The sequence below is a fragment of the Ochlerotatus camptorhynchus genome, unplaced genomic scaffold, assembly GCF_037179485.1.
Source record: "Ochlerotatus camptorhynchus isolate MF236.1 unplaced genomic scaffold, CSIRO-AGI_Acam_v1.1 ptg000102l, whole genome shotgun sequence".
NCBI classification, from domain to species: domain Eukaryota; kingdom Metazoa; phylum Arthropoda; class Insecta; order Diptera; family Culicidae; genus Ochlerotatus; species Ochlerotatus camptorhynchus.
The window spans coordinates 2383712-2399479 of NW_027040592.1; the positions used below are offsets into that span (position 1 = coordinate 2383712).

Genomic DNA, 15768 nt, shown 5'->3' on the forward strand with positions numbered 1-15768 from the left:
AGCTCGTTCAATATTATCTTGGAATTTAGCTCCACAACTTTTTTCCGTCCTTGACTTGAAAATGTTAACACACAATCTCAAACGTCATAAGTGCAGGGTTGCCAATCTCATGGGTTACTGAGACTGAGACCTTGATTGCCACAGTTCGGCACGTTCGGCACAACGCTTGACCTCGCTTTCGGCACAGATAAAGTACTGGGCACAGATTGGGATGTACAGAGTTGAACACCCCTTGGTGTAGACAGTGGTGCTACCTTTGACTTTGACGTCAACAAAATAATTAATAACTTCAGGCAAAAATCGTTGCAATCCTCAATTAGATAGATTTTAGTTTTAGTTTTTAGTTTTAAGATGACAAGTGTTATACTGACATGCAGGTATAGAAATTCGGTTTAAAACACTGAAAGGCCAGAGCAGGTACAATGCAAACACACATCGATATATATATCAAATCAATTAAGGCTGGTAAAAGGGAAATGAAATTTATTTTTAATTTGAGACACTCCTTCATAAAAACCTACATGATCAACTTCACCCCGGATTTGTCGATTTGTATTGTTGATTAAATTTTGATTCTAAAAAATAAACCAAACATGCAATTCCAACACTAAATACAGAAATACAGAACAGAAATTGACAGTACATGTTTGAGTGGTATTTGTCTGTGAGATGGAAAAATATTCAGGTTTATCGGTTTAAAGTGATCAGCTGAGCATTGCTCCTAAAATCTTTCTAAATATTTAATTTCAAACCTCCTTAGCCCCTTCTTTTCCAACTCTCCATCTGCTTCACTATTAATGACGTTGAAAGAAAAAGCCACTTCTTTCACACACACACAAAAACACATAAACAAAACAAAGTACATACACAGAATCGGGCTTTACAAGATCAGACGCTTCACGAATTTCCAGGAAAACTTCCATGTTGTCTGCATAGATTGAGACGTTCAGGATATTCAATATGTGCTCTACATCATTAACAAATAGAATAAACAGTAATGGTCCAAAATGGGAACCTTTTGGGGACGGTGGGAACGATAAATCTCTTTCAAATCTAACTCTTTGTGTCCTACCGGTCAAGAATGACTGAATACACTTTAATAACTGTTGACTAAAAGAAGACGAACCAGCGTTCGACTGAAAGTCTCCTAAAGATAACTAAAAGATAACTAACTGTTGACTAAAACCTAACTTAGATAATTTGAACAGCAAAAGAGGGATATCAACTCTATCAAACGCTTTACTGAAGTCAGTGCCTCAACATAATGTCCCTTATCCATTGTGTTAATAGAAAATGCTACAAAATTAAACAGATTAGTAGTCGTTGAATGTCCTTTAATAAAACCAAGTTGTTTGCCTGTAATTAAATGCTTAACTTGTGCGAAAACATTTTGATTTATTATAGATTCAAAGTGTTTAAGAATGCACGACAATATGCCAACTCCACGGTAATTTTAATTTTATATACGGAGAATTCTATTGCAGTATGAAATATTTCATTTTAACATAGAGGTGCGGGAGTCTCAATCACGCAGAAATCATCGGTCATATTCGTAAATAATAAATTTAAATAACAATTGTTATGATTTTTGACATGATTGACTTCCAATCTCTGAAGTTTTGTCAAATAAAGAATTAAGCGTTTCGTTGTCTACAACAATCGGTATCAAAACAGATTCATTTTCGTCGTCAACAATGCTCGTTGCATTGTCAAGCCACATGTCAAGATCACAGGTATACAAATGAAACTACAACGTGTAGAATCGGAACCTACCTAACTAAAAATAACCAAAGCTTTGAGTAAAGTGGGAATGACACTGATAAAGACTGCACATTGTAGTCGAAATACGTATCTGTCATGGATACCAGAATTAATTAAGTGTAATTAATCGATCAGAAATATTTCCACGCATCGATAACAATGCTTTTGACTGTTGATTTTCATCAAGAAACTATTGAAAAGTGGTAAATGTCAAGCGTTGTCCAATGTACAAATAAAGAGTGATAATTTTGTCACTGTTTTCATGAAATAAACATTCTTCCCAAACCCAGTCGTCATAATCGAGTGCCACTTGGTTGCACGTCGTTCTGCTTGAACCTGAAAAGATATAAGAGAGCGCTGCTCTCTAGCCTCAACTCACCATTCTCTGCCTGTTAAAATTAAGACTTTATCATTTTTCAAAATGTCACTATTGAAAATGGCACGAATGTGCAACTGTTGCTATGATAATTAAAATTATCACCGATTGCCTGTGAAAAGCGATTTCCCTAACACAGATTTCAAAGTTGAATCTGGTCTCACCAAACGGTGTTTATTCAATCATCGCGTGGTGAGTGGTGGTGTTCTTCTGTACACAACGAAAGGCTGCCTGCAAGTAGCGAGCTGCAGCCCACATGAGCATCCATAGAAGGAGGAAGAAGCCGCACCGCTATTGATCGGAATCAGTAGCTCTTTTTGAGTCGCTGTGGGCCATCTATGTCAAGCGCGTCATACTAAAGAGTACAAACAGAGAGACCCTCCTTAAATTCCTATTCCTACACAAAACACAAGCTCCTGCTGCAGTTAACAAATAAGATTTATTATATAAGACCACGTAGTCCTACGTCACCATTGCGTACAACCCCATAGGGCTGTCCCTTGTAGTTTTTTGATCATTTGTCTAATTATGCGGTATCTAACACGAACAAATATTTTTGGCGGCCAAATGTTCATGCAGTATTAAATTATAGAAGTGGAACTTATGCCCAGGCATGCCTCAATCTCACGGTAAGTCACACGTCGATCTTTCAAAATCAGGTCACGCACAGTATCAATGTTTTCTGGCACAAAAGCTGATTTTGGACGTCCCTCACGAAATTCGTCCTGAAGCGCACGACGACCACAATTGAGTATGGCATCGCTGAGGCCCGGGATGGTGCTTCATCACCAAAAGGTGAATCGAGTTGATCGGAACACTGTTGTTGAGATAAACCACAGCGAAGTCGTAACAAATCATGGCACGAAAATTTTCTCGAGATAATTTCATGTTCCGCCGAACCGAATTTTGCAACTCACTATAAATAGCACAAGTAGACTCAAATGACAAAGTGTTCTGAGCACGCATACTAATCTAACACTAACATCTAATCTAACACCAACACAGCCAGTTCTGGAAAGCATTCTGTAAAATGATAGATATACCTCCATCACTTTTTTAATAGTTTCTTGTTTAAAATCAACAGTCAAAAACATTGCTTTCAATGCGTAGAAATATATCTGATCGATTGATGCTAAAATTATTGAAATTGGTCCAGGCGCAGCTGAGCTATTAACGTTCAAAATCTTTCATTATTTCGTTACATGTTCCATTTTCGGTTTTCACAAAGTGTACCCCCATCTTGAAATCACAGCCGTAGTCCTACGTCAAAAAATCCTCATAATACATCCCCTTGCATTTGGAATTCAATATGAATAATTATTTTCGTGTAGGGGATATTGCACAGAACGAGTTACAAACACACCCATGCTGCAATGCTCGACAAAACCCTAATTCAGTTATGAACAAGTTAAGCAAATCGCAAAATCAACAAAAAGAAGTGCAATTTGAATCAACCCCAGCCCCCCTCCACCCCGCTGAAGCCTTCCGTACACTTTCCCCCTTTATGTATGGCACTGTACCAAATTTCGACTTTGACACACTACCCAACAAACCGAACTTTCCCTCAAATTGCTACACTCCTCCCGGAGCCCAGGGCGACAGATCAAAGCAACCCGGGGCAACTCAATCACCTTCACGTATCAAATTGTTACTCTGTTGCATCCGGAATTTGACCCGCTACGATCGGATGGGTCGTTCTAATCAAAGAGCTCCCTCTCTTAACCACACACAGACACACGCTCACACTTGTTCATAGGAACGAACAAAACCCAGCAACGCCTAGTCGCCTACTTGACTACACACAATTCCATTTCAGTGCCGTCGGTTTGTGCGGGGCAATTCGATCGAGTTTGCCGAAAGCCTGCTCCCTCCGCACACCGACCGGTCCGGTCTCCCCTTTTACACGGGCTCAAATGGAGGAAGATTAAACAGCCATTCGGTGTGAAATGTGTGCGATTTGGTAAATGCTAGATTAAATTTCACAGTAGGTACGTTCCCGAATGAATTATAAAGTACAGTGCACGTGGCTTTACCGAGGTTCCGTGTTTCGTCGTTTCCCCTCAGCTTTTTTCCTGTGGCTCCTGTGCTTTCGCTGTGGGAGGATTTTAATTTCTTCAACTGTTGGAATCACTTTCGTTTCTAGGAGCGCGGTGGGATGAGTGGGAGGGCTTTTAAATGGCTCACCAGACTTTATAGCCTCGTACCTATATAGGAAAAGTTTCGTTCGTTCCGCTCTTAATCCAATCGCTCTGCTCCTTCTGCAATACCGCAACAAACATTCGATTTAAAGCTGAAGAAGCAGTATTACTGGAACTGTTCTGTAGTTATACCTGGAGCCCGTTAATTCGCACCGCGAAACCAGGCGTGAGTATAGAGTGCGGAATTAAATTTATTTGCTTCGGCCTCAGGCCGTGCTGTATCCTTGGGGAAGGCCCGCGCGACTGCTCTTCGCATCATAAATAACGGCTATAAATAAAAGTAGAGGCATTCGCGAAATTCCATGACCCTTCGGACCTCCAACGTTTGCCACGGGCACATACACTTAGCTCGCTGGAAGCTACTAACTCATAGACAGAGTCTCTCCACCTGTCTCAGTGAGCTGTTTTGCAAAATTATTAGCGTTATTTTGTAGCCATTTGTGTGCTTCACTCCAGGCAACGCTCATCGTAGAAGGCGCCACTGCGTGCCGAGCAACAGAAGAGTGTGAGCAACAGAATGAGTTTCTAGTCCTAGGGAGATGGCAAGTGTATGAGCGCTCGGCAATTAGGATTAAGAGATATAACAACAACCATAAGCTGGATTTCTCGGTGGCAAATGGGAAGAAATCCTGCAGCGAGCGAAGTCGTTTGGAGTTTTGTGTTTTCGGAGCTCATGTGGCGAATTTGCTCGAACAAATCACACACACACACGCACACAAAATCGAGGATTAAAAGATAATGTCGGCAGAATGTTGCAACGAATCGCAATCGATTTAATTTGCAGAGCAACCCTTGACTCATTCAGTACGTCGCCATTTCTACAAAATCAATTCAAGCACTGGTTTCTACTGTGTGGTTACAAATCAGGTTTGAAACGGTTTGCAAACCACCAGAATCCCAGCTGGTATCCAGCACAATCTTCAACGTCCCAGCAGGAGAAAGGAACCTTTTCCTTTTAAAACTAACCGAACCGAACATCCACTCTCGCAACTGACAGCAGTTCCTAGTAGCAACTTCGACCGACACACACCGCCGTCCGAGTCAGAGACGTCAGGACAGACGATGTTTATCACCATTGCCTGGAAAAGCATGTTCTTTTACTTTCCTGAGAATCGAGATCGCTCCTCGTGTGTGTGTGTGCATGTCTTTCAGTTTGGTTCGTTTTCTGCAAAAGTCCCAACGCCCGTCACTATAACTTTGGTCCTATTTTCCACAATGACAGCAAGTGTGCTCGAAGCAATATCTTGTCTTGTTGGTTGTGTCCCACCCTCTCTTTCGCGCCATTTTGAAAATCCCAAGAAAGCGAAATACAACACATTCGACCAACTAGCTAATATGTGAACCGAACCCCCCGGATCCAAGAAGGCCGTTTCCATTCGCTCGAATGCTACAAAACTGATAACAACAAACAGTAGGCATGGGCAGTCAGCCTCAAGCCGGTTCCCATGGAAGACGGGAAAAGTGCAACTCTGCAATCGCATGCTAAGTTATGGCACGTTGTCAAACTTCAAATGTAGAACGATTAGCATATTTTAACCTGATGCATTTCAAACTGAGGTGGGACATGCATTATTCGGGGGAGCAACTCGCTTGCTTAATTCTGCTTATCACGCAACTGTGTACTTTGTTTTGTTTATGTGTTTTTGTGTGTGTGTGAAAGAAGTGGCTTTTTTCTTTCAACGTCATTGATAGTGAAGCAGATGGAGAGTTGGAAAAGAAGGGGCTAAAGAGGGTTGAAATTAAATATTTAGAAAGCTTTTAGGGGCAATGCTCAGCTGATCACTTTTTACCGATAAACCTGAATATTTTTCCATCTCACAGACAAATACCACTCAAACATGAACTGGCAATTTCTTTTCTAATTTATGTATTTAGTGTTGGAATTGGCGTTGACGGCGACTCTGTAGCTCTTTACTCCTATGAGAAAATCCATAAGCAAACGTCAGACTGTGCGTGAAACATGGCGGACTTTGTACTATCCTTTCACTCCACCGAAAATTCCCATAAGAAACTGTCTATATTTGCTGAAAGAGCAAATTTTTCGACGGTGCCGTCAACGCCAATTGCGACCAGTTGCCGGGTAAAATTTTCGTCCGGGGATTTGTTTATAATCCATTTTGACATATGTTTCGTCATCCATTAAAATACAGCCATCAAATTTCGTCAAAACTCGTTCGTATAGTAATCGTGCTCGCTTTTTGGCCACTACATTTTGTTCAGGGAGCGATTCGGATGTTTACTGGCACAACAAGGCTTATATCCTTCTCTAGAAAGGATGTTACGCACGGTGGAAAAGTTGGAATCGTATTTCTTTGCCAAATCACGTATGGAGACACCTGGGTTGCTTTTCACCTTTTTCCTCAGCTCTTTGTCCCTAGTGCCACTTTTATGATAGATGCGCTGTGCTCTATCCACACTCAGAGTATCCCTGTAACGTTTGATTACAAGACTCGCCGTTGACTTTGGGAATTTTAACACTTTTGCTATTTTTGAGGCATACCACGAAGGGTGCTCTAGATGTTTGTGCACAATTAATTTTCTTTTCTCAAGTTCCATGATCCGTAATTTCGGGATGCGTCGATCAATCGAGAAAAACTTTTCACCAATTTCTTCATTAATGAAACATCAACAAATGCCTGTCAAACGTTTTTTTTTCAACCACCAGGGGCGCAGTGGTGTATTAAACCGTGCGTCCAGATTCACTATGAATCGAGCTTTAGTATTTCAACAAGAAATTGACAACTTTTACCCTAGTTGCACACAAAGTTTACTAAAGCTTAATGTGAAGAAATGTAATTCCATTTCATTTATAAGAAAGCAAATTATTAGGCAAGAACATGTAACTATAGGACAACATTATAATAACATTATCTACAAGGCAAGCAACATGCTAGGGTTTATTACAAGGTTAAGTTTTCTTTTCAATGATCCACACAATCAAAACATTATACGTTGCATATGTTAAGCCTCTCCTTGGGTACTGTAGTATAGTCTGGGCTCCATATCAAGATACTTATATAAACCGTATTAAATCAGTATATGTCTTGCTCTAAGAAAGTTAGGCTGAACAAGTTTGCCCTTACCATCTTAGGCGTCTCGATGTATCTTGATCAATTTGGATACACTTGAAAAGCGCAGACAGCTTGCAATGATACCTTTTATAAACGATGTTGTACCACAAGGAGTTCCGTAAGAAACAGAAATATGTTTTATAATAACAACCAAAGAACAAACTATGCTAGGAACGCGCCTTTAAGTAGAATGATATCTTGTTATAATGAACATTAAGAAATAATTGATTCGACAATGAACAAAAATGCTCTTGAAAACGTTTCTTTTCGAGGTTAGTCAGAGATTAAAAAATAAAATAGATGTTAAGTGTTTTACCTTTGTTACTACCGTAACATAGGTATTAAAATCGGATTTCACACGTCTTGCCGTCTGTGACCGATAGCTATCCACACAAGCTATCTCACCTGTATAAAACATTCCCAATCGATAGAACTCTGCTCGATCAGGCTCGATAGTTTGATTACGACATCGTAGAACCAAATTGAATATGAAAAATCGACCCGGCAAGATGAAATTTGCTGATGTCTGTAAGTGCGTCTGTGGACGCGTTTCATCTACTCAAGCTTTTTTCGAGATGGCTTATCCGATCAATATGGTTGATATCGGGCGTGTCGTATATTCCCGTTTGTTCAGGGGAAGGCTTATTGTTTAGTTTGGGCGTTATCATCTGAAGAAGAAATCGTACGCAAAATCGTGGAATGTACGTATTCCAACAAGACCAGTAGGATTTGGTTCATTTAAAGTTGTACACGGCCGATGAGATTAACCCAAATTATAGTTCAGTTTATTCTTAATCACAAAAAGTGCAGGAACTCACCGATGAGTAAATTATCGCCATGTTTAAAACCCTCAATAATCTTCTGGAAAATGAGGAAACTTTACGAAAATTTTACTCAGTCTAGTAGTAGTACCAAGAGACCGAGAAAATCCAATCGCTAGTATTATCATATTCTGGCATTTGTTTTCCTTGTAAAAGCGCGGAAAAGCTGTAAAAAAATTAAGCAATTTTTTTTTCTTTATTTCTGCGCCTTTTGCGATTTATGAGTAAAGTAAAATCAAATTTGGGTTGATCTCGTCGGCCGTGTACAGCGAGTTTTTCCACCTTTTGCACACGTTATTTCAAAACAATCCAAATTTCAGTAAGATCTACTCATTTCCATTAGCAGTATGGTTACCCAATATTGAGCAAACAAGGTTGTAACTGACAAAACTTCAAATTAACATTCGGATTCAGGTCGATGTTGTTAATTCGTCATCTTGTCAGTTCCGACTTTGTTTACTCAATTGTAGAGTATGAGTGGATCCTACTCAAATTTGGGTTGTTTAGAAATAGCTTGCACCCTGCGCTATTTTTGCCGATACAGCTAAACATCTATGCATCACATGTCAATATATTCACAAGGAGGATAGTGTAACTGGCGTTTTAAATCTTGGTCTATACATCACCTTCATTCATACATTCGCTATTAGAACTGGTGTTGACATTGCTACGATCCATCTGCAGTCCCCTTGAACGCGTAACGGACGGACGAGCGAAGATGCTGGCAGCCCTACTACCGCTCATCATCGCTGCAGCCGTCAACGCAACTGTCAATCGTTGAAGATTTAATTATTAGAAGAAAAAAAATAAACAGTAATTTGCAACCAATAAAATGATTGAATTGTATTCCTTAAAATTATTGTATTTCTTGCTTAGCGAAATTCTAATTAAACACTAAATGAAATTATGAGACCTATTATTTACCTGCGAAACGTAAGCTAACAATAAATATTTAAAGCTTAAAGCTAGTTAAACTGCGCTAAAAAGAGGTGCTTTGATTCCTAACCCTAGTTGTCCCGGCAACAACTGGTACATCGTAAAAGAAATGTGGAAACTGTCTGACCGATCAGCCCCAAATTTGCACAAACATGCTTTGATAAGCAATTTGTATATAGTAGGCTAGGTGTATATAGTAGTTGTAGGTTAGTTGTAGTTGTAAATAGTAGTTATAAGTAGTTTCCCTTTTCCAATTTAAAACAAACCAATCCCACCAAGGTGGTAATTCTTTTAAACACTAGTTCCCAGCCTGATAGGACTAGGAACTTTAAATAAAGTTCTGTCCAGTTAGAATCCGGAATCATCGGATCGAGTGCTCAAGGTAAGCGTCGTAGTTAGAGCTTCCATTTCCAGATGGTTTCCACCATCCCGAGATTCGGGAAATTTTTATTTGATATCCCGGGAAATCCCGGGATCCCGGGAAGTGAACAAAGATAGTAAATTGTTTTAATATTCGTTTGTTTCATCTCCTTCGAAGAAAGATTAAAAATTGAGATTCCTTCAATACTAGGGATACCAGATTTAAAGACAAATCTTCATTTTGAAGACATTTAAAATGCTGTGAAAGTATTTTTTTTGTTTGTGAGAAAGTTTGAGAGGTAAGCACATATCATCGGTAAGAGACGTGTGTGTGAAAGAATGCTGAAGCAGGCTTCCGATGGATCTTTTTTTAAATTTTAAGCTGGCGTATGAAGATTTTTGTTAAATAAATAAAGTTTTTGACTTAAAATTTTAAGCTTCTTCCTGAACATGTTGAATATGAGTAATGTAACCAAAATCGGATATTTCAGAATAAAACTTGATCCAATTAAATATTCACAGGACTTAACTGAAATATTCGATTAGCTGGAGATCTTTTGAATACTTCCTGATCAACGTACAGTTTTCGGAGAATATCTTCACAATAATACTTGTTCAACCTCAAGCCTTGAAAAATATCCAGAGGACTTTATTGTGATCTTCGATCAGCTGGAGATCCATAAGTACTTCCAAACCGGTCTGCCATCTTGAGAGAGCCAATTGAATGTTTGACTAGTTTGAGATCTTCAGATTTCCTGATCAACCTGAATTCACTAATATCTGACCAACCAGCAATCTTGAGAGATAATTTTATGAACAGTTGAATATTTTAAGAATAATAATTAATCAACTTCAAGACTTCAGGAACAATATCCAGAGGTCGTTAAATCTCGGACCAATTGCATATCTTTTAAATACTCTGTAATCAAACTTCCATCTTGGAAGGATGTCTAAAAGATGTAGTTTGCATTTTTGAACAGTTGAAGATCTTCAGAACATTACTTGATTAAGTTGAAAAGTCTTGAATAATATCGAGAGATATCCTCGCATATCCGTGAATATCAGTTATACGAAGATTCCTGTACTTTCAATAAGTTTCTTGAACTTAAACTCAGTTCCATGAACTTAAAGCCTACATAAAGTTCTCTGAATATGTAGAATATTCGACGAAATCCTGGGATATTCCGTCAACTTCTTCGAAGTTCCCAGTTCTTCAAAAAAATTTCCATAGCTTACATCATCAATTTTTCGATAAGTACAACTAAATTTCTACCCAGCTTGCTGAACTTTCAAATAATGCATGCGATGTTCCGTAATCACCGTCCACGAAGTTGTTTAACATTCTACGAAGTATCCTGAAGATCTATGATGGTCCATGAAGTTTCACGAACTTCTATGAAGTTCTCTGAAATCAAATGAATGTCTCTTGACATCTAAGAAGTTCCCTAATGTGACGTGATGTTATGTTTGTCAGCCAAATTTCACAATAGTCCGAGGATTATGGTGGATGTTTTCTCTCATGAATGTATTTGTAAAAACTATTTTGCCGTGCTTTAGGATTACATATTGATTATATACTTACGGGTAAAGGTAGTGCATACCTTTGTGTGTAACAAATGACAGCGATGGAGAGCTATGGAAGCCTGGATAGAAAACGGTGACATATAGAAGTTCCTCTAGAAGGAGTAAGCATTTTACAACATTCAGCTCGCTAATCTAAGAAAGGACTCTAAAAACTGCAAATACATTGATTTTTTTTCATCAGTTGAGACTAGTACTACGTACTTCCAACCATCTTAACAATGCATTTCAATGGTTTTTCGATCAACTATGAATGATGAACATCTCACAACGCTCAACCTGATTTTCGTGTATGTACCATCTAGATACGCGATTATAAAATTTAATAAAAATGTTCACGGTTTGTTTCACTGCTAGATCGTATTTTTCACGAGTGCTTCTTGTACAACGATCATATACAAAAAGTGATATCTGTGTGCCATGCTTTCGATAAATCAGAATGAATGACAAACGAAGGGAAGAGTTACATATATTTCATAAGATGTGAAAGTTGGATTCTGCTACAGATATTCCAAGATAGATTTAATGGGGTAAAAGAGTGATTAAAAAATTTCCCGGGATTCACGCAAACCTGGGATTTATAAATTTATTTCCCGGGATTCGGTAATCCCGGAAAATATCACAATCCCGGGATTTTCATCCAGGGACATCCCGGGATGGAAGCTCTAGTCGTAGTGGAATATATGACCGCCAGCTGAAGCAGAAGGTGTTGAGAACCGTCAGAGCAAACCCTGGACCAGGCATGGAAAATCATTTGCATTCGTTTCAAGCATTCATTTGCATTCATTTGCCCCTAACCTTTTTCATCAACAGAATTCCACAAAACGATGTATGGAGCTTTTGTAGGTTTTGTTATTAACTACAACTACGCGGATGATCATAGCTACGATGTCGCTATATTCATAGAATATTGAAGAGAATCTCGGGAACCAATTGAGCTGTCGAATAGCGGAACCAATCGAGCAAATCACGGCCAGCAACAGAAAAGAGCACATCAGCTATTGCGAACAAAACTTCCGGAACCCGTTTTCTGGTGACTTAAGGCACTCCTACGCAAACAAACACCATCTTTGGGCTCGGGAAAGTTTCCCATATCCGATGATGCCAGTAATTCGCGTTCGATTGTTGAGGAAAGAACAACCAACGTTATGTTTATAAAGCTTGATAATACCTTTTCAATTGTTGGTCTACAATATTTTGAATTGGTTCCGCTTTTTGATAGATTCGAAATTCTATCCGCCAGACTATAAATATAGCGACTATAGTTAGCTTGCATCTGAATCTAAACACTGATTGGGAAATTCATTTGCATTCGAATTTTTCGCGAAAGAGAAAATCGATGAAGAGAATCGATCAAACATGATAGGCCCTTTTCTCGTGTTGCGCTAGTAGTTTCATCACAAAAAATCTTTTTAATATGTCTTTAATATTGTTGAACGTATTGTGTAGCGATCGAAATCCTTTTTCGTTCGTTATTTTGGCTGGTTTTCCACCACCCCTCTTCCGAACTGTTATCAAGGATGCCAGAATACGATAAACAGTAGAAACTTTTTCACACGATTTTCGTGTGTTTTGTCCAATGATGTAATACGGAGAATTGGACTGATTGATTATTAAACTTTATTGGATCGTCAATTGGTTGTGCTTAAATTATGTAGACTAGAGTGATGCAAAATTTGAAATTTTCGCTCCACAATACTTGAACGATTCCAAATCGGATCCTGACTAACCTCTCAAAATTTGAACCCATTTGGTGAGAAACTGAGATGGCACAAACTATTTGAAGTTTGTATGGGAATTACTATGGTAAAACCAAGATTTTTGTTCATGTCTATCTAATAATTCACCATATCGGTCTGCTTAAAAAAGTTTTCAACTGTACTTGTACCAGCTACAACTTAACTGAAGACCACTTTTTGATCAAATGCAATGATCGAAAGTTAACAATGGTTCAATGCGCTGATGTCTTATGATCATGCTCAATCAACTGCTCAGCAGGCAACATTGGTGTTTCTGGGGCGTTGAATAGGACACAAAAATCATGGCTACTATGTCACACTGCAAAATACAGAGCAGCTGCTTGTACATGTCATAAGTTTACCAACCTCTTAAATAATTAATAACTTTTTCCTGTCTCGTTTTACATAGAAACAATCTTTCGCAAAGTTGTAGCTGAGAACATTTTCTATAAGAATATGTTTCGCAGCTCAATATTGAAAAACACTAGAAGGCAGTGAACAAAAAGTTGAGATTTCCCATAGTAATTTACATGTAAACTTCAAATGGCTTGTGCGAAGTCTGTTTCTAACCAAATGAGTTGCAACTTTGGGAGGCTAATCAGGACCCGATTTGAAACCATTTAAGCACTGTGGAGCGAAAAAGTCAAATTTTGCATCAGTCTTATGTAGACACAATAAAGCAGATTAAGTATAAAGTCATAAAGCTCCAGTTGTAAGTCAAGAAGAAGAAAGTGATTTATATACACTTCACACTACGTAAATTTTAAATCAGTTCCACATAGACAAGCCACAATTATATAATAAAATTATTGTCATGTTAGGAAATAAACGTAAAGACGTAAATCAATTGATTATTGAATTATGATTTGGACTTCAAATCAAACTAGCAATTGCTGTTCAATTGAGCAGTGCGGAAACTGTGACCAATACAAATAAAAATATCCATTAGGGCCTCGTATATCTATGGATAATATCAAAAACGAGATTATACTGTGTAACAAAGGTTCTATTCACCTGCCCGGATCAATATGGGTCTTTGTAACGTAAACTGGTCTACATTTGATTGACTACGAATAAATAAATTTTAAATTAGAACGATAGAGATCCCATAGCTGCTGATTTTAGTAACATTAGTTTGTCGATTTCGTTTACTGTAGGAATTTATTCCTATTTGCTATCATAAATGACATTTGCCTACATTATAATCCGGCATCGTCGGATTATCGGATAAAGCGTTTCGTATTTTGCCATACTTTACTGCTGAAATAAGGCACGAATCTGGATAACATTCAAATTCCGAAGATGATGGCAGTCGCAGCATTCACAATACATACATTTCTAAGAATCCATTCCATCCATAACTGGTCCCACCATAGAGCAAAAATCATCCAAAAAACAACAACTCAAAATCGTTAATCAAATTTCCCCAATACGTCAAACATTTTTTCCACCCTAACTGCAAACAAACAAATGGTAGGCAATACCTAACCGATTTCGAAATCATTTTGACAATTCCTGCCACATTCCGTCACATTTTCTAACCGAAGCTCTAGCAGAATCAACGCCGGCGGAGAAAAAAAAAATCCCAGCCACCGTAATCAAATTTCACAGCCAACATTGTGCGAATAAAATCGTGACTGCTGATTCCCCGTCGCCTTCCCTCCCGCTTCCTCCAGTTGGTCGTGAGTACCATTTAAATTTGACGACTGACAAAGGAACAATAGGAATGAGAGAAAAAAAATACAACCCATGTACTCACTTGTTTGCACGTCGATGACTGCGATGATCATCAGCAAAAATGTTATCCAAATTTTATCCATTATTTCCACGAGATTTCACTACGAATCGGGGGAGGGTGGTCGGTTGACTGCGATGATGCCGATGCGGGGCGGGGCGGTGGTGGGTGCTTTCGAATAGATCTAGAGTGCTGTGCGTCGTCGGCAAGTCGTGCGCGGATGACGATGATGATGATGATGATGACAGGTTGTCAAGGAGTGCCACGAGGATCCTCCACGAATAGGATAATACTAAACACAACCGAAATACCGCGCTGGAGTTGCACGCGAGCTTCCTATACTTTTATTCCCGTGGCACTGAAGACGGGTTCGGGCCGGGGAGGGGGATGGTTTGTGCGCGTTCCGACTGTTAATGGTCGGTTGGCCTCCTTCGATGTTTTTTTTTTCTTCTTCACTTTTGCCACCTTCCTACCACAGCCTGCTCGGATTATTCTATTTACGAGAAGCTTCGTATGAGACAATTAAGCTTGGCTGAGGTTGTTGTTGTTGTTGTTGTTGTTAGTGTACTCTTCTGTTTCTTATTCTTCCACGTTTTTTCGGGCTGTTTGAGGCTAATGATGGAGTGGGAGGGGGCAACTGGTAGTTAGGAATGAGGAGGGATGTAACACTTTTCTTCTAGCACCGGAAACACCATTTCCATGACTCTTCAACTGGTTCAGCTCGTGCCGTAGCACATTTCCGTTGGCACCTTCTTTTCCTGATTTATGTGCTCACTTTCACTCACTTTTTTTTTCTCCTGCTTTCAACTGAACCGCAAATATCTCAAATATTTACCTGTACGTCACACTCTTTCGTTTTCTTGTTCTTCAGCCGTTGGAACCGGGCCAGAAAGAATGAAACGAACCTTTTATCTAACACCACTGGCAACGAGGAAAATTTATTCTGCCAACGTTTCACACTTTTTTCATCATCCTTCATTAATAATCCGAGCCGTAAATTTCCACCGCCTTCGAGGGACCAGCGGAGCGCGGACCAGGAATTTCTGCTACTTACTCACTCACTCACCCAGCCTCCCGTAGGTGTGAAACACTTGAAAAGCACTCAGCACGGGTCAACTAGCAACTATGTGTACGGCGGAGAGGATCGATGGAGAAAAAATCACTAGAAAATATTAGGAGACTAGTCGCGA

The 15768-nt window shown here is 39.2% G+C and overlaps 1 protein-coding gene across 1 annotated transcript in view; it reads right to left on the reverse strand.

Moving 5' to 3' along the window:
• beat-VII (beaten path VII) overlaps positions 1-15532 on the reverse strand; it is a 495135-nt gene extending 479603 nt beyond the window's left edge. Inside the window, exon 1 of the mRNA XM_065219314.1 lies at positions 14603-15532. Coding sequence (XP_065075386.1) covers positions 14603-14663 — 61 coding nt within the window. The 5' untranslated portion in view covers positions 14664-15532. The remainder of the gene's footprint in view (positions 1-14602) is intronic.
• Between the last annotated feature and the right edge of the window lie 236 nt (positions 15533-15768).